The 23619-nt window shown below is 41.9% G+C and overlaps 7 protein-coding genes across 8 annotated transcripts; 2 read left to right on the top strand and 5 right to left on the bottom strand.

The window, feature by feature from the left end:
* The first annotated feature begins 56 nt into the window (after nucleotides 1-56).
* On the top strand, nucleotides 57-1906 carry LOC135331581 (receptor expression-enhancing protein 1-like). The gene is made up of 8 exons (XM_064526794.1): nucleotides 57-226; nucleotides 291-363; nucleotides 412-488; nucleotides 678-741; nucleotides 863-943; nucleotides 1003-1092; nucleotides 1228-1405; nucleotides 1580-1906. The coding sequence occupies exons 1-8, from the start codon at nucleotides 195-197 to the stop codon at nucleotides 1714-1716; spliced, it is 732 nt and encodes a 243-aa protein (XP_064382864.1). The 5' UTR covers nucleotides 57-194; the 3' UTR covers nucleotides 1717-1906.
* A 573-nt stretch (nucleotides 1907-2479) lies between these two features.
* Nucleotides 2480-5201, bottom strand: LOC135331583 (protrudin-like). Its single transcript, XM_064526798.1, has 12 exons — nucleotides 4968-5201; nucleotides 4698-4762; nucleotides 4461-4603; nucleotides 4239-4297; nucleotides 4124-4183; nucleotides 4032-4067; nucleotides 3801-3913; nucleotides 3430-3638; nucleotides 3144-3234; nucleotides 3034-3086; nucleotides 2897-2975; nucleotides 2480-2733 (listed from the first exon to the last, which is right to left on the bottom strand). Exons 1-12 carry the CDS (start codon nucleotides 5162-5164, stop codon nucleotides 2627-2629), a joined length of 1212 nt encoding a protein of 403 aa, XP_064382868.1. The 5' UTR covers nucleotides 5165-5201; the 3' UTR covers nucleotides 2480-2626.
* Nucleotides 5189-8365, top strand: LOC135331582 (NACHT, LRR and PYD domains-containing protein 14-like). 2 transcript variants are annotated; one of them, XM_064526795.1, is made up of 3 exons: nucleotides 5189-5274; nucleotides 5353-5711; nucleotides 5773-8365. In XM_064526795.1, exons 2-3 carry the CDS (start codon nucleotides 5393-5395, stop codon nucleotides 8247-8249), a joined length of 2796 nt encoding a protein of 931 aa, XP_064382865.1. In that variant the 5' UTR covers nucleotides 5189-5274; nucleotides 5353-5392; the 3' UTR covers nucleotides 8250-8365. The 2 variants fall into 2 exon arrangements, with proteins under 2 accessions (XP_064382865.1, XP_064382866.1); XM_064526796.1 differs by having other exon boundaries at nucleotides 5189-5265.
* Nucleotides 8366-9162: 797 nt separating this feature from the next.
* On the bottom strand, nucleotides 9163-11427 carry LOC135331664 (uncharacterized). Its single transcript, XM_064526893.1, has 2 exons — nucleotides 11271-11427; nucleotides 9163-10238 (listed from the first exon to the last, which is right to left on the bottom strand). Exons 1-2 carry the CDS (start codon nucleotides 11356-11358, stop codon nucleotides 9268-9270), a joined length of 1059 nt encoding a protein of 352 aa, XP_064382963.1. The 5' UTR covers nucleotides 11359-11427; the 3' UTR covers nucleotides 9163-9267.
* A 68-nt stretch (nucleotides 11428-11495) lies between these two features.
* LOC135331662 (solute carrier family 49 member A3-like) lies at nucleotides 11496-14713 on the bottom strand. Its single transcript, XM_064526891.1, has 9 exons — nucleotides 14410-14713; nucleotides 14183-14341; nucleotides 13782-14010; nucleotides 13532-13608; nucleotides 13339-13476; nucleotides 13118-13234; nucleotides 12801-12953; nucleotides 12317-12474; nucleotides 11496-11931 (listed from the first exon to the last, which is right to left on the bottom strand). The coding sequence occupies exons 1-9, from the start codon at nucleotides 14680-14682 to the stop codon at nucleotides 11586-11588; spliced, it is 1650 nt and encodes a 549-aa protein (XP_064382961.1). The 5' UTR covers nucleotides 14683-14713; the 3' UTR covers nucleotides 11496-11585.
* A 198-nt stretch (nucleotides 14714-14911) lies between these two features.
* Nucleotides 14912-21210, bottom strand: LOC135331661 (uncharacterized). Its single transcript, XM_064526889.1, has 6 exons — nucleotides 21069-21210; nucleotides 17219-18948; nucleotides 16871-17010; nucleotides 16443-16674; nucleotides 16156-16329; nucleotides 14912-15314 (listed from the first exon to the last, which is right to left on the bottom strand). The coding sequence occupies exons 2-6, from the start codon at nucleotides 18941-18943 to the stop codon at nucleotides 15015-15017; spliced, it is 2571 nt and encodes an 856-aa protein (XP_064382959.1). The 5' UTR covers nucleotides 18944-18948; nucleotides 21069-21210; the 3' UTR covers nucleotides 14912-15014.
* Nucleotides 21068-23611, bottom strand: LOC135331663 (alanyl-tRNA editing protein Aarsd1-like). The gene is made up of 8 exons (XM_064526892.1): nucleotides 23427-23611; nucleotides 23135-23352; nucleotides 22780-22945; nucleotides 22450-22569; nucleotides 22113-22240; nucleotides 21722-21935; nucleotides 21536-21630; nucleotides 21068-21464 (listed from the first exon to the last, which is right to left on the bottom strand). Exons 1-8 carry the CDS (start codon nucleotides 23580-23582, stop codon nucleotides 21344-21346), a joined length of 1218 nt encoding a protein of 405 aa, XP_064382962.1. The 5' UTR covers nucleotides 23583-23611; the 3' UTR covers nucleotides 21068-21343.
* Nucleotides 23612-23619: the final 8 nt, after the last annotated feature.

A 23619-nucleotide genomic window follows, 5' to 3' on the forward strand; every position in this document is an offset into this window, starting at 1 on the left:
GAGGTGTGTGAAATTTTAATTTTTAGTGGACAGTGCCGTACTCCATTTATACGAACACATCACCTTGGTTAGAAATTTTGATCTAATAGCTACAAAGTCATCGAGCTGTGCTGCGCTGCACTGGGCGAGAATCAAGTCAAGAGATCGCTAATGCTTCATTGAGGCCTAGGGTGAATTAGCAGAGGAGAGACAAGATGGTTGCTGTCCTACTGTACCGAATAGTTATGTAAGAATTAGACTCTGCATGCATATAATATGAATGAAACCTTATTGAACTGATCTCTGTGCAGAATTGTTGCTGGAGCACTGTATCCTGCTTATTCCTCATTCAAGGCTGTTCGCAGAAGGAGCCATAAAGAATATGTAAGTGAGCGTTATTAAATAAGTGTTAATATGACTTGTGATTTGCAGACCAAATGGATGATGTACTGGATAGTGTTTGCCCTCTTTCAATCCGCTGAGACTTTTCTGGACACCTTCATATCGTGGTGAGTATTCAGTCCATGCCAAGCATTCAATGGTTAGAATTCAATGGTTGGTTAGAACCCCTTTTTTGTCACACATTCTTGTCTAACATGGCAACTAGGTAATGAGTTGGCTTGGTCAGTTATTGTTTGTGTTGCGTTGTGTTAGTATATACACTGTGATAGTTTCAGCATTTATTCTCCTTTGTGCAGGCTCCCTCTGTATTATGAGCTAAAGATTTTATTTGTGCTCTGGTTGGTTCTCCCTATCACTGAGGTACGTTGTACAGCAGCTTAATTAACCGCTCGTCAAATTACCATTATAGGCCTCTTTTGTGGTGGTATTACACTGATTGCAGAGAAATGTGTGTGATTGACGATTTTTATTGTTGTCTTAGGGATCCAAACAGCTGTACCGTATTGTTGTTCATCCCTACCTACTCAAATATGAGGAACAGATTGACAAGCACCTCGCAAAGGTATACTGATCAATGGTAGATAACCTGCACAGTGTATTAAAAATCATTCGTCCAACTAGATTGGCCAGTCCTCGTTCAGAGCTGTCCGACGGTTCTCACAGGCCGGATTGAGCAAAGCAGCCACTACCGTTCTCTCTTCAGCTATCAAGGTGAGATGCATGACTGTGTAGTGATACTATAGTGACATTTTCTTGCCCGGGGAGTATGATATTGACTAGTGGTCTCCCCCTCGTATTTATTAATAGAGTGCAAATGCATACCACAGTTTAATTTGATTACTGTAGGGTCAAGCAGTGCTTGCAGAGACCCTGTTACGCACACAAGAGGAGGAGGCCACTCAGAATGAAGGCACTGACCAGACTGACGGGAGATCAAGCTCCTCCCCTCCACCACCACAGGCTCGTGTCTCCACCTCCTCAGCGGACCTTGAGCCTTTCGAAGTACTTGATGAGGGATCAGAAGGTGAGAGTAGAGCAACTGGTGCATTTGCTGTAGACATCTGATATATAGAGGGGACTTCTCCGTAGTTTAAAGACAATGTTGTTTCAGTATCCTAGTAAGAGGTATGCAAATACAGTCATCATTCATTGCCTATTAGAGCAGCGTGCAAAGTATTATACTATGATTTTCATGCAGATGTGTACATGAGTGTGCAGCAAGGTACTGGCTTTGAGCCCGTTGTATTCAAAGATTCAGCAGCTAAGAGCGGCAGCCTTCTAAGCAATGGAGACCAGCTCGTTTCTGATGAGACTGACAACAAGAAACATTATTAGACTCACAACAAGTACATGTGATGATGATTATTATTATTGGTAGGTATATCCTATCTGCTCTAAGTATAACTTCTGCTGCAGTTGTTACTTATCTCTTGTATTTTGTTTGTTAACCTTCTCACTTATGATATGCTGTGCACTTCTGTATTAATTTTTGTGACAACATTACATGACTGTACATGATTTTCAACATTGAACTACAAGGGGGGGTGGGGCTCACTCTTGCAAAGATCAATCAAAAGGGGGTGGGGCTCAAGCATGTAAACTCACCCACGAGGCTAAAAGTGAGCAGCAAATAGACAGTGTATTCTATCACTGTAAATGGCTCTACTACTAAGATCACTGACTGCCAGCCTACTATATCGACCCACCCTCCTACCCCACTCCTTACAGATCACTAGGCCTGTCACCCTCCTCACAAAACTCAAGCTTGTGGACAACAGTGAGAATGCTAAGAAGGTCACAAGACTAGATCAGCCATACTGCATCAAGCTCCCAGGGAGCCGAAAATCTGCTGGATTTGGAGACATCATAAAGATAGCACATCGAGGAAAGGTTCACAATGCTTTAATCGTAAGCAACAGAAAACCAGGACGAAAGTTGCCGAGATACGATCATCACAATATCATCCTGCTCAACAGTAAACTGGAGCCTGTTGGAACTCGCATACTAGGACCTCTCCCCTCGGCACTGAGAAGAATAGAAGGCAAATACTCTAAAGTCATAGCTCTAGCTTCTAAGTTTATTTGATTTGTGTTGACTGTTCATATTGATATTAATAACTATCATGACATTTTTTGTATGATTATGACGCACTCATAAATTACTATATATGCATGGCATTAAAAAGATGACTATGTAGGACAGAATTATTAAACAAAAGATGAAGGAAGGAAAGGTTATGTTCTGTTCACAGCACTATTATAGTGTCTCTAGATTGGACTTCTCTCATTACTGTTTCGAGAGTACTTTTGCAATCATTGCACACTCGTACTGACCTTTCATACGCTGCTGGAGCTGCATGAAAAAACATAATTTCTCTTATTTTGTACCAATTGTACATGTGTATGCCTTCCCTATTAAATTCTTATGCATGCTCTAACTCTAGATTTAAGTAAATGACAATTAAGCCTAGTAGGACACATAGATTACTAGACAGATGTACAATCATGATCCTTACCAGTTGCTCCAAGAAAAGCTCTCTTCTTTTTAACAGTGCAGGAGCCACAAAATGTGTTGCCACAGTTGGCACAATCGTGCTGAGTAAAAAACAACAACAACAGTAACAGTATTCTAGTATAGCTGATGACTCCTTACCCGTCTCTTGATTAAGGTGAACGGTGCATCACATTTCGTACAGCGTACTGGCACTACATAGATGGGAGGGAGGGGATTAATAATCACCAAGTTTTACTCAACTAACTCACCATTAGTGGTCCGGCCAGGTCTAGGGAGGTCCCTGGGAGCTGCCGGGTCAGAGGATTGCTCAGTGTCGAATGTAGTTGAAGCTACCAGCTCCTGTGATTTAAGTAGGGGGGTAGTGAATACGCTAGGTGTGGCCGGGAGGCGAGGGTGTGTGGATGGAGGGCTCAGTAGATAGTCTACTACACAGTATAATAATATTACATTTTTGACCAAATTTGGGATAAAAGTGCATGAAGATTATATCTGTGTGTGTATAACTGACAAGACAGTATACAAACCACCACTCACCACCTCCTCTTCCAACTGACTGCCCTCTCCCGTTTCCTCACACTGACCATTAGCCATCAGTTCAATGGATCTTTCTCCCTCTTCAGCTATCCCATTCTCGCTGCATGGCTTGTGGCTAGGGGTTGCTAGTTCATTCTCAGCAGGTTGTCGCTTTAACCTCACATGACTGTACACAAAGAGTCCAGCTGTCCTCCACAGGTCCACTGTTCCTATAGCATCACACAAAATAAGCATTATACAAAATCAGGAATGCAATCCTGACAAAATCCCATTCAATATATATGTACACATAGAAAATAACTCTAGAGTTTTGATAAGGCCTACTAGTGAAACTTTAGAGGGGAAAGTTACTAGTTTTTGTATCTACTCACTCTTGAGAAAGTGTCTGTTTAGACAGAGTGTTAGCACTGGAGCACAGCAAGCTATCAATCTCAGGTAGACAGTGCAGAACAGCACAAAACACAAACAGAGCAGTACAGTGACACTGTGAATAGAAGGAAACGTATATTGTTATCAAAAAATAAACAATAGATTGATCTTAAATATACACATTAACAATTATGTGCTATTGTAATCGGCATACACAGTAAAATAATACATACCATAGTGATACTTCAGGAGACTTCCATAAGAAGACTCTAAAAGGAAGCATCAACACATGACATGCTGTACACAACAACAACAGGGTACTTACCTATACAAGTAGTCTAAAAATTTGGTAAGGAGTAAAAAATATCTTTCAACATTCTGCATTCTGTGGGGAGAATAAGTAGTGGAGTGTATGGAGGGACTAAAGTGGTCCAACTCACATTAGCTTGTACTCTAGTAGCAATAAGTGAGAGCTCTTCTGTTCCCTCTCTATGTGTTGCTACGTATAATAATGAGAGAAATTAATGGCTGTATGGGTCCTTACAATAAGACGTACGTACTACACACGTATTAAAAAGAATTGGCATCTCTAAGAACAATAGCTGTTAAGTAATACTCTACGTATACACTCAATAGGGGGTGAAAATAATTATCGTGTTTACTAGTTCTTGTAAGTCGTGGTTGAGTTGCTCGATGTTAGGTGGTTCCCTGGTCTTGAGAAGAGAGAGGCTCTTAGTGATACTGTAGTACTTGCCCACTGCCATGGCAGCAATGGCTAGCAATGTCAGACATGCCAGGAACAGTGCTGGATAGGAAATCAACAAAGTGAATACATACAAGAATTTGAGGCTCAGCTAGAGAATGGCTTCAATGAGAGGTGTGCATTAAACGTGACTCACAGGGATAATAGAGGAGCACACAGAGTACAAAGACAACAGCGACGGTTAATGGATAGTTCTCCCATCTGCAACGACAATGATATTATCTCAGACAGACAGACAAGCCACATATATAAATTATGCTAGAGTAAGGATCCACACTCCAGCAGCATCAGATGATAGATCTATGGCAATGCTAGCAAATTAAACTAACAAGAGACACTGTAGTGGTAGGTAAGGGAAACCTGAGCCTCTACTCGGCATCAGTTTATGAACAGCTTGTGCACATACCTTACGATATAATGGCTTGCATCCCAAACAACCTTGAATGGAAACAAGAGATCTTCCAGTCTTTTGTATCTCTTCACCAGTGATCCAATGTCTATAGCCTCTGATGGTGTGCCCCTTAGTCTGTCCGAGTCTTGGAGAGCATTACTAGCCGAGTTTCTGGAGACGCTTCCTCTTGACCTAACTCTTTGCAGTGACATCTTAAAAATTTCTAAATAGAGTGCACCAGCTTTGACCTTTGATTGATTGAACTGAGTTATACTTTCATGTTTTCTTGGAATTTCTTGTACAGCTATTAAATGTAAAAGAGGTAATTATTGCTACCATTATAGACTACCATAATAATATTATAAAAATTAATAATAATAACTATATTACGATTTTACAGATTCTCCCGTTCAGCCGTTTGTCCAACGTACGTATTCAAAATGGCTACTGGACTTTTAACAAAGGAGGCTGAGGCGTTTCGAAAACATTTGCACAATCTCATGTCGTTAATTCAATCCGACGATATTTCTCCTTTTGGGGCGGCACTGTTTGGCAAAAGCATTATTAGCCTTAACGTCAAGCAGTCGATTGATAGCCAGTCATTGGAAATCTCTACAAGAAAATCCAAACTTCTTGATGCGGTGATAAGCAAACTAGAGTCTTCACCAGAAAAATTTCAGGAGGTCTTGTATGTATTCAGGGAGGAACAAGTCTACAGGGACATTGCTGACAGCATTGAAGAAACCTACAGGAATTTAAGTAAGTGACATTAATTTTATTCCATTGCATGGTTGTGTAAACACTGTTTTACCAATTTCAGGAGATGATCCTTCTGTGCGTGTTCTTCCACCTGCGATGTTAGAGTATGCCAAATACTTGCAGAAGAGTTACAACCGAGCAGCTTTTCCGATGGTCAACAAGTGGCCCCATCCACCTTGTCAGAAAGTCATTAAGTTGGCTGCTGTGGAGACGAAAGGAGAGCAAGTCACTAGAGAAGCATTCGATCCGAAAAAGTTCAGTAGATTTGATTCCGTTAATGATTATGTCCAGGGCAACAACGTTTCATTGTTCTCACTTACTGATCTGCTTGAGACCAAAAATGAAAGTACTCTGAGCCTAGTGATTGTGCAAGGAGCTCCTGGGATAGGCAAGTCGACATTTGCGTGGAAATTCTGTCAGGAATGGGCCGAGGGTAGGCTGTATCAGAAGTATGATCTCATTGTTTTGCTTCAAACGCGAGAGAGGTATGTTCGAGAAGCCAAGGAGCTAAAAGATCTCTTCAAGCACCTTAACAAGAAGCTGTCTGTGAATGTTGCTGATGATGTTATCTCTCGAAATGGCGAAAACGTTCTCTTTTTTTTCGAAGGCCTTGATGAGCTTCCCTCTCACTATTTCTCTAAAGAGTCCCTTCTCTTGGAAATTTTTCGAGGTGCTCTTCCCCAATTGACGATTGTAGTCACCAGCCGTCCGTGGGCAGCTCAGCAGCTTGTTGATCTTACCAACAATCAGGTCACTCGTCGAGTAGACATCATAGGTTTCTTGAAGGAAGACATTTACGATTATGTCGTGCACTCTTTCGGGAAGGGAAAAGATTTGAAGGAGTTTATGCAGTACTTCCGTACTCACCCTCAACTGGAGATGATAATGTACTCACCTCTCAATTGTGCGTTTGTTGTCCAGATCTACAAGGATTTCAAGCAGAGTCAGACGAAAGAAGATTTCCCTCACACACTGACCCAGCTCTACACCGCTCTAGTGCATCGATTCGTTCTGCAATTCATGAGGAATATGCCTGAATTTGCCTTCACCAAATTTGTTAATTTGGAAAAGCTCCCAGATCCTGTCAACTTTTTCTTTTACCATCTTTGCTGTACCGCTTTTATGAGTTTCACCAGAGTCAGTGTTCAGGTAGCCTTCTCTGATGCGGATGTAGGCAATGTGGAAACCTTAGGCCTCATGCAATCCCGACCTGACACATCATTCAACAGTGAAAACACTCAAACACATTGTTTCCTTCATTTCACAATCCAAGAGTTCCTTGCAGCTTTCCACCTCTCCCGACAATCACCTGAACAGCAAGAATGCTTCTTTCAGATACATCAGGGCGACCCGAAATTCTCTGTTTTACTCACGTTTCTGATTGGCCTAAACTGCTCCATTGTCAAGCACTTGAATCGTCCTTCTCCTTCCAGCGAGTTGGAACCACACCTCCTACACTGGCTATTTGAGTCTCAGTCTCCAGAAGACGTTGCTGCATTTCTCGGTAAAGAGGTTGTCTTCTTCCAAACGTACTCCAAACTTGCTCCTATTGATATCTACTCCCTTACTTACTGCCTAAGACAAAGTAATTGTACTTGGAATCTCATTGTCGATCTAGACGATCTCACCACTGTGTATGAGCCGACTAGTACTGCTGCTTTCACTGGTCACATTGACGAATTATCTATCTTCAATGCCAATGCAACTGCTATTCAAAAGTTTTTTTTCTCTCTTCCCCGTCGCCTCTTTGAGAAAATTCGGTTTCTGTACTTCTACAATCGAGAAGATATCAACATCGGGTTTGAGTACTACGAGATTCTCACCTCACTTTTCAAAGAGGGTCTTCTTCAAAACTTGGTTGAATTTCAATTCAATTATGCTCCAAGTTTGTCTGGAATTGGAGGAGTAATAGGAGCCCTTCATGAGTGCTGTTCTCGTCTTGAAACCCTGAAGATTGAGCGATGCCTCTTCACTGAGTCAGACATCCTACCACTGTGTAAAAGCATCTGCTCTCCTCATAGTCGTCTGTCTCGTCTGGCTCTCATTAGCATTACCTTCGAAGAAAACATCTTGAATTTCCTCAATAGTGCTCTCCCACATGCAAGGGCTCTGAAGAGGCTCGATCTCTCATTCAATCAATTGGAACTATCCGATATTGAAATATTGGCACTTGCTACCGAATCTTCAACCATCCAAGCACTGAGGCTACGATCATGTTCAATTGGCCCCGATGGAGCCGAACTCCTAGCAGACTGTTTAGAGAAAAACTCATCCATTATGTTCCTATCATTAGCTCAAAATCAGATTGGGTTTAGTGGTGCTTCGGCCTTGGCTGAAATGCTGAAAGTGAACACTACCCTTCAAGATATCCGATTGAACGAAGATAAGTCCATTACAACGAGTGGTGCAGGACTGTTAATTGATGTACTTCTCAAACACAATAAAATTGTTGAACATATTGAGATTGCTGAAAGCTGTGAGCCTGTGGAGTATGGATCAGCTCTCATGACTAAAACCAGTAGGATCAAATTTATGTAGTACCATTCATTCGTTTCCTTTTTGTCAATCAAATTGTGAAATTGTTTTCCCTTTAATCATTACTTAATTTTTTACACGAACAAATTAATTTTATAATAATATTGTTGGCAAACACATGTGCACTCACCATACCCAACCTAGTAACCTCTCCTTAAGAATATACAAAACAACACCGAAAAATAAAGCTAGACCTAGAAAGATCAGTACTTTGTCCGTAAATTCTCTTCTATTAAACTTTGATATTAGTCTGCTGCCAATCTTTACAGTGGAGCCAATGGTGTCCATTTCCTTCTTTGTAGACTCTAACGTTGTTGATGATCCGACGAGAGCTTGCATGGTCTCCTCACTGCGTCTGACCTGCGAGTGCATGACCTGCCTCAGGCCGACCAGACTCTCCGTCACATTCTCGGCCGTCTGCTGCTCAGTTTTCCTATAATTAATAATAATGATTAAAGCATCATCTATATATTCGCATTGACTACTAGACTGGAAACCACAAAAGGGATGGCCAGGTGACAATCAACGACTTGTCGTCATTGCCACTGAACTTTGCGGAAGTGTTTCAGGTTCCTTTCCCCAAATAAAGGGGCATGGTTTCCAGTCCATGCATTGACATGATATCATTAAACAGTAGATCTACATTGATTGCTGCCGATCACTGGCGGCCTGCATGCTGTGGTTGCTAGCTAAAGCAACAGGGTAACAGGTATTTAGGATATAAGATTTGAACCTTTGTCTCAATGTAGCTGGGTCTGTAGCCTCTGCATCTGTGGCAAAGAGTTCCTTTCTATCACGCTCACGCTCATATGATGAGGTCGACATCTTCAGAAACAAGTTCACAGCTTTGCATCAGATAAAGGGGTAGGAGGGAGGGGCTTGTAGGTCATTTGATTTATCCTCGATTACAAGCCGCTTGAAATGTTGTGCAAAACATTATTTTGTACAAAAAGCTCATTATTAGTGGCATAAAAATAGCAAAAAATAAATGCATTGTTGAGGGGGCATACACAATAGCTAGCTACACCACAGTTGAGTATGAGGGTGGAGGAGTTTTTGTTGAGGAGACCTTTGATGACCCTCGTACAGTTCTTTGGTCTTGATGCTCCTGTGGCCGTGGAAACGCATAGTGTCCTTGATCGTTAATAGAGCTGCTAATTTCATCCGTTGTGTCTTGCAGAGGACTCTCAACTCGAGCTGCTGGTGCATTGCTCAAATAAGGAATTGGACCTGGTCGAGGGTTTGAGCTAACTGATCGTTGAGGAAAACTGTGTGCAGATCTATTGGTTGAATGATATCCACGAGGAGTGAGTGGTGACTTTTGAGGTTGGTAGGGAAGTCCACATTCAGGAATGTCAGGTGGTCTCACTATTCTGTTTGAAATTGATATCTTTTCTTGGTCTGAATCTCTTTGCTGGTGGCCAGATGCTGTCCTGGTGTTGAGTGATGCACTTCTTTGCTGCTGTGAATATTCCTTGCTACTGTTTGTTATCTTCTTGAAGGACTCTGCATTGATTTGACTCAAATGAACCACCTTGTTATTGGAAGAGGAAGTTGGCAGTGTGTTGACAGCCTCCATTAGCTGCTGTGGGTTTTGCGTACCCGGTGTGAACAAATATCGAGGTGGGGAGGTGAGAGTAGCTAGTGCTACGGATGTAGACAGAACGTTGGAGGGAGGGAGGGAGGCATATCGTTGCTCTCTATCACTATCAGGGTGAACACTGGTCGTGTTGTCAAGACTAGATGGTCGTAATCTATAATTCTTGGGGGACGGTTGAGGTACTAAATGTCCTCTGTTTGAGCGTCTTCGTGGATCTTGATCACTTCTACTGATCTCCACCTCGTGCACTCGGGTGGGTTTACAAGGCAGCCTACACTTACCAAAGCAGACACACAGCAGGACAACAATACAAAGAGCTATTATGAGAAACGAGAGGACAACAGCAAATCCAACGATACTTGCATTGGAGGGAGTCGAACTGTTTCCCTGACCTGCAAAATGAATGGATAGTGATGGATGTATAGGCATGCAAGTGTAAGGTGTAGCTAATGCTAAAATTGTATTCTACATGGTTTTATGTAAGGTCTATAAGGTTCCATTTTGAACAAGAAAATTGTTCTGTAATTACTCAACTATAAGCCTTGGCTACGGCAAGCCTTATACTTGCCAATAGTTGTAAATTTGATTAATTACACACTTCTTTACATGAAACAAGACGGGTGGTATACAATGGAATGATAAACATATCTTCACACTAAGCGGCTGCACACCACTGCATATGTTTTTGCTGAGACACTGTGTACGTATACTGCTTTCCAACAGTGTTACTACTACCCAGATCTGCTCAAAGGTTTCCAAAGATTCATAACAATTAACATCAAAGGCAGTAAAAGTACATGGCATGTACACACATTAAAACCACATAAAAGGCCCTCGCCACTATCTACAGATGAAATTGCAGTGGATTAAAGTTTAACTGGTATGCTAATATGACATTGTGGTGAAAGATACTCTGATGAATCACACGAACTGAGCATGTTTGTTGATGTAAACATAACACGGTATACTGTGTGTAAGTAACGATCAAAGGGAGCAGCAATCTCAACACTAACGCTATCCAATTACACAGTGTTATGCACCTCGATACTGACAAGGTCTCAACAGTAATACAATACATTTCTCAGTCTCATGTGCATTGCTATTCTAGAACTTTATTGTTGGACATTTGAGCATAGCTAGAGTTAGGTACAACTATCTTGCAGTTATGGAAATGGTAAACTTCACGCAGAATTGGTAGAAATACCAAAGCAGCAATGAACTACCCACACAAACTGCACCAATTAGCTACCACAAATAGCTGTAGCTACTATAAATCTCGATATGAATATTAACTACACATTGCATGCATGCACTGTAAAACTGTATTAGCATTACTGGATTCTGTTGGTACATTAATTGTGCAGTGGGTGGTCAAAATTGAAGATTTTAGGCATACAAGTGTAGCCTGAACACAATGATTTTACCTTGCACACTGTTTGCACAGAACAGCAGTCCCAGCAAACCCAAGGCTTGTAGTCTTGAGTTCACCATCTCTTTCACCAAACACTGCATCTCATTCTGTAATTCACTGCCTCTGCTTTTAGTTTTATACAGGGCTCGCAATGCACTTGAATGTGAGGAGTGGCTTCCTTTAATTACCATTCACAGTTTATTCACATACCCACCCTTTCCCCATATTTTCATTTGCAAAGACAAAACATTAATATTTTCTCACCATAAAATTAAAACATTGTGCAACCACACACAGCACTAAAAATTTAAATATTACGAGTTCAGTGTTATTTGGTCTGTCTATTCCCTACATATACCGACGCTTCAAAACTTGCAATTCTTTCTGCAGCAATTCTTTTATACTTTGGTCGAAAGAACACCACATAGAACACAAACAGGATTGTAGTAAACGTGGGTATGAAGATCATAGCTGGTCCTAACTCAGTGAGTATGAGACTAGGGCCTACGATATCAGGCATTGAAGCATTATGGGTACTTTGATGACAAGAGGTTAAGGTGGTGGAGGAGTTAAAGTCAATGTCATTTCCGCACTGGTTGATGTGGATCTGCTCTGGACTCATGGCCTTTGTTAGAACTTGGCTGATAAAGACGATTGCAATACCAAGCACCTGACTGTGTATGTATGTGTGTAAATGGGTAAAATGCCATCTATCTTTACAATGTCATGGCTTGTCTTAATGCAATGATGGTACCACGATTGTGTATGAAACTCAGTCAATGAAACATTTGTGAGTGTTTGTAACTACACAATATTTTGTAGAAAGCGTATCAAAAATGTGGTTTGAACATACGAACTGAAAAACCAAGCTTTCAGAAAACATATTTGAACGGTTATAACTTTTTAGGGTTAGGTGTTACACTAATCCGATTTTCTGATGTTCTGAAAGCTTGTAAATATAATTATGTAAGATATTAACTATCTGGAAAATTTATACATCGATAGCACTGTGTACATTTTAACAAGCTCATGCACTAGTCTATACACTATCACACTCACGCTGCACTCCAGAGCAGTCCTGAGCTAATGGACTCAGCCACAGGGTAAGTGATCTCCACACCCAGCTCCATACACACTGGGATTTGAGCCAGCGCAAAGAACCCAAACGCACACAGTGATGAAGCCACCAAGACATGCTGGTTTGCAAAAGTGGAAACCTGGAGAGAGAGAGGGAGAGGGAGAGGGAGAGGGAGAGGGAGAGAGGGAGAGAGGGAGAGGGGGAGAGAGAGAGAGAGAGAGAGAGAGAGAGAGAGAGAGAGAGAGAGAGAGAGAGAGAGAGAGAGAGAGAGAGAGAGAGAGAGAGAGAGAGAGAGAGAGAGAGAGAGAGAGAGAGAGAGAGAGAGAGAGAGAGAGAGATGCTTGATTGGAGCAGAGCTGAACATTCAATTCAACATGCATGGTTAAAAATACTGATCTAGCCAAAAGGGTGCATGGCACATTCAAGATTGACTACAGTCAGTACACAACGCTAACTCTCTCATACCTCCATGAACCACACAAGGGAGATAATGGCACAGCCTATGGACACTATAGATACATCCTTGTACATCTTGGTGTAGTCAATGATGATGCCAGCAACTGTGGCTCCTCCCAGACCAAAAAATATCATCAGAGCTCCCCACAGACCAGAATCTCTCTGCAAAGTAAGCCAATGGTGATGAGAACGTTTTGGAGTTGAAAGTGAAAGTGGATATAAACACCAAATTATAGAGCTCTCTGAGAGCAACACAATACAGGTACATTTAATAGTGAACTCCATACCCAAGCTACGGGCTCTCAAAAATTACTAAGTGCACTCACATCCGAGTATCCATAGGGACAAAGTATCTGTGGTAGGAGAGTGACGAGAGCATTGAACATTCCTGCTGCCCCACCCCAGAATATCAGCAACACCCAAAACGACCAGTTCTTCAGCACCTAAAGCAGAAAAAATTGCATTATTCCTATTTATGTGCTGGACCACGTTTTAGACAATTGTAATGCACACTTGTACAGTGTCTAGTACTCTCATAGTGAGTCACCTGAAGTAGTCCCTTGAAGAAAGGAGGTATGTGATCCCTGCCCCCACTTGAAGCAGGGGGGATGGGTGGCTCCTTCCACCAGAACGCCACAAGGGTGAGGAGGAAAGTAACTCCAGCTGGGATGGTGTATATCCACAACTGAAGGGAAGGTGGTCAACTCTTAACAGTGCTCAATATAAACTGTTTTTATTACCATTGTAGGGATTTGGTCCACTGTAGTGACTATATACGGAGTGGCCACCAGAGCTATTGCAAGTCCAATAGGGTTGGCTGGAGGGGGGAAAGTGGAGGGGGAAAAATAATTCTCTACAAGATAGTGATAGTGTTAGCATCATATCAAAGACACACAACGGGGTCATGAGCTCCCCTGTGTATACACACTACATATATACTCACAACGTACATGTTACTACACAAGAGTGAAGCTGTCATGGAGAACTCACAGACAGATGCAAAGTTAGTACAGAGCGCTCTCTCTTTTGGGCCAAACCAGACAGCTGCTAAAGTGGTGGGTGCGTAGAGACTGAATGGTTGGGCCACAGCTGTGAGGGCTTGACCCAGGAGAGCAACGTAGAATGCAGCCTTGGGCACAGGGGAACAAATGAGGAAATTGATGGAGCTCAACAGACGTAGGCCTGAGCCAATTAGGTTCATCGCGGCTCCTATATAAAGCTACAGGAATGGAACGGATTACTTTAAATCTGCACATTTAATCAATTGACACTACAAACACTTGTTATTGTCTCCATGATTTACTCATCTATCTTAAATCTCAGCACAAATTTAAATCTTTATTTGTGCTAAGAAGATTATACATACACTCTCTACACACTCACTGACTCACTGGTACTTTGAGACCGACTTTATCCAGTAGAATGATGGCCACAAAACCCACAACCAGGGAAACAATAAAGAAGATGATGGAGAACATATCGACATCACTCACACTGATGCCGTAGTAGACCGCAGTCAAAGCCGGTACAGGAGAGAACGACAACCACATCTGAATAGAGAGAACACTTGAATTCAAGCAGTAATGTTATTAGGCATTGTCAAGCAGCCTTTACGCACCATTCCATTGCTGACATTAAGCAGACAGACTGCCACCAGCATGAGCCAACGCCATGGGTACACTCTGTATTTGTATGAAGCCACCGAGCTACCAGTTCCAGAGAAGTTCTTGACTGGTACTGGAGTTATAGGACCATTCTGGACACTTATGTAGGAAGGCACAGCTGTGTCCACCTCCACAGAGCTAGAAGTACTTGCACTGTCTACAAATCTAGCCTTGGATGTCATCTCTAGCTCTAGCTGCTCTATCTCTAGTTCTGACTTCTCTGTCATGTCAGCTTTGTGGCTACTAGAGACCACACCTTTCTATGCCCTTATCACGATCGTTACAATAGAGAAAAGTCGGGTCAAAAACGTGTCACAAAGTCTATATTATAATTACACATGCGCACTGGAAACTCCTCTCAGAACTCTATTGGTAACTAAAGCAGTGGTCCTCTGTCCTCATTCCCCATGCTCAGAATGTTTTTTAATTCACGTGCACATTACAATTATAATGATGCAAACAAAAGGTCCGATAATACTTTTGCCTGTTTACGTTACATGGTTAGTTTGCTTGACAAAAATAATAACGACAAAAATAAAACAATTTGGTGCTTTAATTATTAAGTTTGTACCCAGCCTTTCACTAATAACATAATACCCCCAAGGGACTCTTGCAACAAAGTGGGCCAGAGATACATAATAATGTCACATGAATCTTTGTTAGAGTTGAAGAATCGCTGATGCAGTTCATCATTGTAGACAGTTTCAGTTGAGTTGATGATCATGGCGGGGGTCTGAACACAGAGGTCCCAGCACACCTTAGAACACTCCACAATGTAGCTCTTTACTGCTTCCACCTCCTTGGCCTGAGCAAACACTGGATATTGGCCATATTTCTTTTCCAGGAGGTCCTCCACTCCCTGTGAATGATTACAATTTTAATATGAAAGCACCGCAGGTGCTGATGCCTCGGTGGAGGTGCCAAAGCTACATAAAATAAAACTACTAATAGCTAGCTTTTATACACACATTGATCATGATGAACATCTTTAATTTTGCTGCATGCAATCAACCGAGTAGTGGGTAATGATCAACTATGATTGTTGTTAAAAACGATCGATGCCAAAAGTTCAAATCTAAAATTATGGCTGCAAGTCAGCAGAGCCTTGCAGCTCTCTGCTCACTCTTGCAGCTACCAATAGCTAGCGTTCTAATTATGCAGAGCTAACTACTAAGTAGAGTAGTAACACTCGGTGAACAAGTTTTGCTACGGACTCTTCTGAAAAGGCTGCAATAGCATTCCAAGTAAGCAAAACTAGGCATAACTCGAGAACGAAGCATTATTTTGCAAATCCACGAATTAAAATCCAAGTAAACATGACTAGAAGCCTATAGAAACTCTTACTTGCACTTGATTCATCCTTGAGCAGCTGTAGCGGTCTACACACACACACACACACACACACACACAAACACACTACCGTATACCTCGCTTGCGCATGCGCACCGAGGCATAATAATTATAGTGAGAATTAAGGCGATGTTTATCACTCATTATGTGGCATTAATTTTGTGCAAATCGGTGGGCGTTCATACTAGGACACTAACTATATACATACATACATACATTACTTTCCAGAAGGCTAATGAAGTTAAGGCCTATTAGTCTACGGCCATAATTAGCATGGGAATTGTTAAAAAAGAATGTACAGAATGAATAGGATTAATCACTCGTTAATTATACACCTACTCAAAACTCACCTTTGTGATATCAGTGACATCTTTAGAGGAGCAGATCCTTCTCAGATAGAGCCCAATTGCTGACTCCAGTTGTCTCGTGGCTACACTGTCTTCACACTCTCCCTCGACCCCCAGAGTGGAGCGCCACTCTTGTCTCACCCGATGGAGGTGTAAACAGGACATCTTGTAAGCAAACTACAGGGAGGGAGTGTATTTTGAGGGCGTGAAGGTGGGTTAGAATTACATGTCAACATCTATGTACTGTATTCCTATGCATTGCTCCACTTTTTCCGCATCACTGGACTCACCTCCAATGCATCCAGTACATACTGTGCTGCAAACAGTTTGTTCTCCTCTTCCCCCGAGTCTTCCATCTCTCCGGTAAACTGTAGTGCTTCAATCGCATCCACAGCCTCCACTCTTCCCTGTGAGAACAGCTCTTGGTAGCGCATCACAACCAGTGTTGGTCTGTTGAGGCCTAGTTGAATGTCCTCAAACTTCTCACCATCGTGCAAGTGTCTCTGTGCTTGCTCTGAGAGTCTGCCAAAAAAATAAGAGTCAATTTGTACACTTATACATTCTTGAACTAGCTGCGTACATGTAATGAACAAGTATCAAATTATTAAAGACATCAAAGCACATTAAAAAGTACGCTGTACTGTATTGCATGCACATGCTCATTTCATTGTAAAAAAATGCAAAACAGTAGCTATATATAGGTAGTTAATATGCACACCTGTCAGTGAGTTCTCTCTCTCTTCGTCTGAGCTCGTGGAGTTGCTCTCTAGTAAATCGTAACTCCTTTGTCTTGGCTTCTAGTTCTTGCTGGATCAGCATGTAGTGTCCTACATGTATGTGCTGTGAGTCCACACTCAACTGCAAACATAATAACATGCGATCATTATCGATAAAATTAATTAGCCTAGCTACTAAAATGGCTGAAATGAACCATACGAAATTAAAGAATGCAATTTCAAGCTTATATACATGTACGTGCATTTTTCTGGCTTGGAATCAACCAGCAGGTGCAATTGTGTAATTCTATAATGGGATACAATTACATTACAAGACATAACAGACTGACCTGTCTCTCCCACGGTCCTACTTCTTCAGACTCACTGCGAAACAAGCTCTTCTGTTTCTTGACACTACTCACATTCCCCGTGGACTTAGAGCTAGAGAGAGCGTTCCAGCTGTTTCGAGATTTTACTGACAACTTTCTCTTTCCAGCGAACACCTGTACAGAATGATTCGTCTTCAGCGATTGGACTCGAGTAAATGCGAGCATATCAGATTTGTTAGTGGAATGGATGTCTCCTATACTTGAACTTGATTGGACTGCTCCAATACTTGAACTTGATTGGACTGCTCCAATGATATCGCTATTACTGCCATTGCTTGAGCTCATGGACTTTGAACTTGGAGAACGCACTGGTGGACCGCCATTGACTCGAAGTATCTTGTTAGGAGAAGCCGATCGTGGTCGATAGGTAACTGATAATCGATTTCTGTCAGTTCTTTCACTCAGACCAATTCGTGTGTCTGCATCTTCTCCCCATGTAGTACTGGTTGTTCCTGCAATAACTGACGAGTGCCTTCGATTAATGGGAGGTGAGTGTGAGTGCTCGTTACTTCTGCTCCGGGGTCTCGCCATATTTGTAGACATGTCTTCGTCAGCAATCCCATTCATTTCTCTGTGTCTCAAATTAAACTGAGCTGGAGATTCGGATTTCAGGATTTTGATCTCAAGGTCTTTCTCGATATCCTTGATCATGCCAATTGTACATTCGATAGAGTGTTGATGGCGTCTCAGCCAAGGTTCAATAGACTCACTGTCAGTAATGCCGCCACTTCTCTGTCGTACACTGCCAAACACTGCAAGCACTTCTTTGTCCCCTCTTATTCGTTCGCTGAGAATCTCCATCAATTCTGGCAGACTCCCCATTCTCCTGCCGGGCTGTAGACAAGTTAGCACACACTGGTTTTGGTAGAGTCTCTCCTGCAGTTGGACTTGGTTCGGATTTGGAGCTTGTGGGAAGTTCTGGTACCTAATTGTCACCCCTCCATCATCACCGCTGTCCTCATCAGAGCCTGAGACAATTTCCACTTTATTGTCTTCCTGCAATATCTCATTCAGTGTGACTTCTTCCTTATCGATGATCTCTACAAGTCGTTCTTTTGCATCGCTCAAATCGACTAGAAACCCGTTGACTTCGTTTTTGATTGCCTGTTGCAGAGACAAAGCAGTTCGAGCATCACTCCCCAATGGTATGTGTAGACCTAGAGTGTACAGTGAGTGCTGAACTCGGTCATGCTCTTTATACAGGCGCTCCAACACTCCGTTGTATTGCATGTAGACACATTTGAGGACTCTCCTACAAGACAACACTAGCTCCTGTCCTTCTGGCGATTTTTCATCACGCGTTTCAATCAGCCAAGCGATTCTCAGCACCAGCTCGTCACAAGACTTGTATGGGAACTCGGGAATATATCCATCTTCAGAGTTATGGAGCTTAGTCAGCAATGTCTCCCAGATGGGGAAAGCTTCTGGCACGGCTTTGTTTAGAGCACGAAATGGAAAACTCTCAAGACACTTGAGCACAAAGGTAGACGGTTGCTCTCGAAGAGTGTCCACCACTTTTTGGTATAGTTTTCTTTCCAGCAACTGTTTGATTTTGATAGACGTGAGTTCGTATTCGGTCTTGGAAAGGAGGTAATGAGGTTGGTTGAGTGTGCTGGGGCCCGTGATTTGATTGAGGCTCTCGGTGCTGCCTATTCGGCGCCCAAACCATTTCTTCATTCTCTGCATTTTTCCTGCGTGTGAGTGATTTTGAATAGAGGGAGTGAATAATAATGTATACAAGGCAGTTACCAAGAATATTTAAATAGTGAGGATAATGTTTCACAAGTTCTTTGACCATTATGTTGAATGTGGAGGGATGCTAGTTGATAGGGACACAGGTCATTGCCTTCACTTCCGATGTTTCTCTTGTTTTGCAAACAATAATTACAGCATGTGGGCTAGAGACATTCAAGTTTGAAGAGTGCAGTCAAGTGGATAATAACTCTATACAACAGTCAATTGGAACAGACAACTTAATTGTGGGCTCAAATTACAAATAGATAAAACAATTTTAAACTTATACACATAAGAACAGTTTTGTTGACTACTTTCAAGTTACCCCTTGAACTGAGAAACCATATAAGGTCACCAGATATAAGAGGGTTGGGGGAGAACTGTTAGTTGAACAATAACCTTCCTCGAGACAACACAATTACTGCAATCCTTTGGGGCCTAGCCCTAATAACCCAGACCCAGACACCCTTTACATAGAGCAAATACAGCTGTAAGTTGTCACATTCTTACGTAGGAGAGTTTGGGTGGAGAGTGTAACTAGAGGATTGTCATAACACAAAGTTATCATTGTATTAGAGGCAGATGGTGAACGAATCAATCCTCCAAAAAAGAATGTGTACCCGTTACGAGTAATTACAGTGATTCAGAATGAGCAGAATGAGCTCAAGTTTCATCACAATTTTGCACGAGAGAATAGAGCACCAATTAAATGTTTGTTTAGTGAAGAAAGTTATCAAAACAAAGTCACGCATATACAGTACTCCATTGGCTGTTCAATATTCCAAGAACATTCCATAATTCCTTTGAAAGCCTAGGAAACGAATTAGGGGGAACAACTCTGGTTACTTGAAGTTAAAGATACGGGATTGATATTCATTAGCTATACTTATTAAGCACTCAAGATATACGAGAAGCTTGTTTCATGGTTGAGGAACGCTCCTATTGATTGTGTCCACCTGCTGTGTGAATAAGTCAGTGGGAGGACACGCTCTGTTTGCTTACAAGCTTGAGGGCATTGAGTGAGATAATGCTTAAATGGTAGTTGAATCATTGAGTATTGCATGCTCTGATAGCTAACTGAAGGGGAGTAGACACAACAACAAAAGCTCCCGACATGATCTCACAAATGCTCCCACTTGATAATTAAAATTTATCACTAGAGACAGTTAGACGAATATGATTTCATAAATTTAACGGCATATCAAATACGATCCCGTTACAATACACGTTTTATCCTAATTAATTATTGGGCCTACAATGGAATTCTCGAATTACTCTCCAGCCAATAGTTATTTGAGGAGCCTGGGAGTGTGTGCTCACAGAGGTTACACTGACGCAAGTTTCACCAGGTGTGAAGCAGCTATTCAATATCACTGATCCTACGATTTGATCTCACTAAATTAATACACATACATATACCCTGGGGGAATGGATTTCAGCAACTATGACATGTTTTGTACACTATGTGGGAAAGAATACGTCTTGTGAAATTTGAGCCATTACTATTTTGTTTCTATACGAGCCAGTCAGGTTTAAAGTGCATGAACGAGAGATTGAATGATAATTTATATCTATTGGGATATTGCATTCTATTCAATGAGACAAACCGTACTAAGGGTGGTATGCTTCTTAGCTATAATTATTATCATGAGAGCAACCAAAACCAGTGATGCGAATCATATTCACAGCAACTTATAAAGCCCCAGGGAATAATTATATTGATCATCAACATGTTATTAGTGGCTATATGGGATAGCAAAAAGAGGCTTTTATACAGTACAGAGACAATACGCTAGTTAACAATTATATGCGCTAAAACTAGTGTCCGGTTAAAATGTACGCAGACTTTAAAGTAATAATAATTATGGAGAAGAGTAACTCTAGAGAGTAGACTCTATTCGTTGCACATGTCTCATGTCAGATGTAGCAGTAGGAAGGATGGACAAAGTTGTAGGTGATATAACTCTAATCAAGCACAATGGACTCCAATCATGCATGCACAGCTAGCTAGCTTACATGACCACATGTAGATCTGTATCTACTATACACCACGTTATACTAGTATTTATGGTCTCACCTTGCTCAAAACTCGCAGACACAGAGTAAACTAAGATGCTTGATGCTTGCTGTATTCTTCAGCTCTCTCTCTACTTAGTCAGTAGTCGGATTACTTTTCTCAGAAGCTTATAGCTAGCTATATACAAGACTGTGTGAGTGGGAGTTGCTCATGTAAGCAAATAAAAGGGGGCGTGGCTCACACACAATGATTAGCAGAAACATTCTTTGCTCAAGCCACAATCAATGAACAGAAACAGCACAACATAAATTAATAGTCACTGCACTCTCTAATAGTCAGTCCTTCATATTTTTTCTCAAAAGTTCTTCAGCTTCTCCTCTCTTCTCTAACTTCGATACTTTGCCTTGGAAACGACCTTTCCGACCACCACCTTTGCCATCCAGAACATCCATAACTCTGTAAACAATTCAATATGAGAGAATTCAGGAGGAGTATTTAGCGAATCGCAGTAGGGCAGCTAAACTTACTTTGGACCCAATGCTGCAACAAAATCGCTTTCCCCTGCAAGAAGCACCTGCCCCGGCCCACTGCTACCCCCCACAGTCACCAGCACTGTGACCCCCTGCAGATAACAATGAATAAATGCGCTCATTGCACTATATACATGTAGTAGAAAGTGGTATTCAACAAAATTCCGCGCCAACAGTTAATACCTCTGCAGTGAGTCCATTAGCCATTACGTTCATGAACTCATTGTCCCCATCATCACGATGCACACACGCCACAGGATCCCTTGGCGCACTATGCAGGTGCTTGTACACTAGGAGCTGGGCTATCTCCCGCAGTTGGTTCCTACAAGCCTTGCTTGTAATACGACTGTTTTTCTGTGCTTTTTCTACTGCGTCCACATGCTCAGTCATACTTACACTGTGCGTGTGAGTTGTGAGATCAAAGAATAAAAATATAAATGTGAGCAATTGGATCATAATTTCAAAAATGTACAAAATGTAACCAGCTGTGAAATTGGATTTGTCTATTACACCCAATGACAGGGGTAAATAAATCAGGCATAAACAAGTCAGTCCCTTCATACACGTACGGTACCTGAGCAGTTTATTCAAGGCTGTTTCATTAGCAAACGCTCTCTTTGTGTAGCCGAGGATTCTGTTTCCCACTATGTAATAGAGCAGAGTGGACCCTTTCTTGCTTTCAGAGTACAGTAGCTGCACACACTGAATGCATGAAAGAGGGCACAAGTCAAATCATTCAATTTAGGTAATCATTGAGAGCACAAGGGATAGATTCTTCACATACGCGAGAGTAATTGATGTATAACCAATAATCAATTAATTAAAAAAATGTCCCTTTAAAATCAAATGACATAATAAGCCACTAGGGACTTCATGGGCTATAAAACAATTAAATACTATACCCTGCTCACCTGCAGGTGACTGAGACTGGAGACGTGGGTACCACAGCACATATTGACGTCCAGTCCCTCTATCTCCACCACTCTCACCTCACTGCCTTCAAAGTCATCGGGGAGACCTCTCGAGCGAACCTGAGATGAGAGAATGGTGAGCAGGACAACATTAAATTGTCAGTATGAGAGCGGTTCAATAGGCCATCTTAGGTTTGGAATGTCCAATTTAAAAAGGAATGTTGCAATCCACAGCTGTAACAATGGTGTACATATACCTCCTGGTAAATTTTCAGCATAAAGCAGAGGCTATAAACGTAACATACCAAGCTCATCAATTGTGATACTTACAGCTTCCAGTTTTGGGTCTTTGGTAGAGTACCACATTGGTGTCATGGGAACCCCTTGTCTAATTAGCTCGTTGCAGGTCCTCTCAATACTCTCCATTTCATCAGCGCTCAGTTTGGGAGTGTCCAGTTCAATATAGCACCTGTTAGTCTCTCCTATAGTGAGGTACCTGTAACAGTATGGTGTGTACATGAGGGTGTATAGTGAGGTACCTGTAACAGTATTGTGTGTACATGAGGGTGTATAGTGAGGTACCTGTAACAGTATTGTGTGTACATGAGGGTGTATAGTGAGGTACCTGTAACAGTATTGTGTGTACATGAGGGTGTATAATACACTCACAGACATATTGTATTACCATGATTTTGTCTTGTATCCATGGTCCCTATCGGCGACAGCTGTGATGAGGTGTTGTCCTGAGTGCTGCTGCATGTGGTCAAACCGCCTCCCCCAGTCAATCTCAATATTCACACTGCCCCCCACGTCCAGGGGGGCTTTGGTGAAATGTACTGCTTTGGCCCCCTGGCGCACTACACGATGTACCTCTAGCCCATTCAATGTTCCTCTGTCATCAGGCTAGGGAATTAGATGTGAATTGCAGTGAATTGCAAAATAAATTGTGCACATAAATTGTTTTCCGATGATCTCACCTGACCTCCTCCCTCAGGAAAGAGCACTGTGTCAACCAGCACAATCTCATACTCTCCTCCTTTTCCAGGTGAGCAGGAGACCACTTGTGAGGTTAGCTGGCGTGAGTAGCAGTTCTTTTGACAGTAAAGACTGCCACAGGGGACAACTTCAGCCATTGCAGGAGATTTTCGAAACAAAGCCGCTATCACACTC

This window comes from Halichondria panicea, chromosome 2, assembly GCF_963675165.1.
Source record: "Halichondria panicea chromosome 2, odHalPani1.1, whole genome shotgun sequence".
In the NCBI taxonomy this organism is placed as follows: domain Eukaryota; kingdom Metazoa; phylum Porifera; class Demospongiae; order Suberitida; family Halichondriidae; genus Halichondria; species Halichondria panicea.

Coding starts and splice junctions, on each gene's coding strand:
- LOC135331581 (XM_064526794.1), top strand. CDS start 195: ATGGTTGCTGTCCTACTGTACCGAATAGTTAT. Junction 944..1,002: donor TTGACAAGCACCTCGCAAAG/GTATACTGATCA, acceptor TCGTCCAACTAG/ATTGGCCAGTCCTCGTTCAG. Junction 1,093..1,227: donor TTCTCTCTTCAGCTATCAAG/GTGAGATGCATG, acceptor TGATTACTGTAG/GGTCAAGCAGTGCTTGCAGA.
- LOC135331582 (XM_064526795.1), top strand. CDS start 5,393: ATGGCTACTGGACTTTTAACAAAGGAGGCTGAGGCGTTTCGAAAACAT. Junction 5,712..5,772: donor AGAAACCTACAGGAATTTAA/GTAAGTGACATT, acceptor TACCAATTTCAG/GAGATGATCCTTCTGTGCGT.
- LOC135331583 (XM_064526798.1), bottom strand. CDS start 5,164: ATGTCACTGCAAAGAGTTAGGTCAAGAGGAAGCGTCTCCAGAAACTCG. Junction 4,604..4,697: donor TGTGCTCCTCTATTATCCCT/GTGAGTCACGTT, acceptor TTTCCTATCCAG/CACTGTTCCTGGCATGTCTG. Junction 3,087..3,143: donor ACCTGGCCGGACCACTAATG/GTGAGTTAGTTG, acceptor CCATCTATGTAG/TGCCAGTACGCTGTACGAAA.
- LOC135331664 (XM_064526893.1), bottom strand. CDS start 11,358: ATGCAGTGTTTGGTGAAAGAGATGGTGAACTCAAGACTACAAGCCTTG. Junction 10,239..11,270: donor CTGTGCAAACAGTGTGCAAG/GTAAAATCATTG, acceptor TTCATTTTGCAG/GTCAGGGAAACAGTTCGACT.
- LOC135331661 (XM_064526889.1), bottom strand. CDS start 18,943: ATGCAGAGAATGAAGAAATGGTTTGGGCGCCGAATAGGCAGCACCGAG. Junction 17,011..17,218: donor TAGGACCGTGGGAGAGACAG/GTCAGTCTGTTA, acceptor TTATGTTTGCAG/TTGAGTGTGGACTCACAGCA. Junction 16,675..16,870: donor GAGAGAGAACTCACTGACAG/GTGTGCATATTA, acceptor TTTTTTTGGCAG/ACTCTCAGAGCAAGCACAGA.
- LOC135331663 (XM_064526892.1), bottom strand. CDS start 23,582: ATGGCTGAAGTTGTCCCCTGTGGCAGTCTTTACTGTCAAAAGAACTGC. Junction 22,241..22,449: donor CCAGTCTCAGTCACCTGCAG/GTGAGCAGGGTA, acceptor TCATGCATTCAG/TGTGTGCAGCTACTGTACTC. Junction 21,631..21,721: donor CTAATGGACTCACTGCAGAG/GTATTAACTGTT, acceptor TGTTATCTGCAG/GGGGTCACAGTGCTGGTGAC.
- LOC135331662 (XM_064526891.1), bottom strand. CDS start 14,682: ATGACAGAGAAGTCAGAACTAGAGATAGAGCAGCTAGAGCTAGAGATG. Junction 14,342..14,409: donor TTAATGTCAGCAATGGAATG/GTGCGTAAAGGC, acceptor CTCTCTATTCAG/ATGTGGTTGTCGTTCTCTCC. Junction 11,932..12,316: donor GGACTGCTCTGGAGTGCAGC/GTGAGTGTGATA, acceptor ATACATACACAG/TCAGGTGCTTGGTATTGCAA.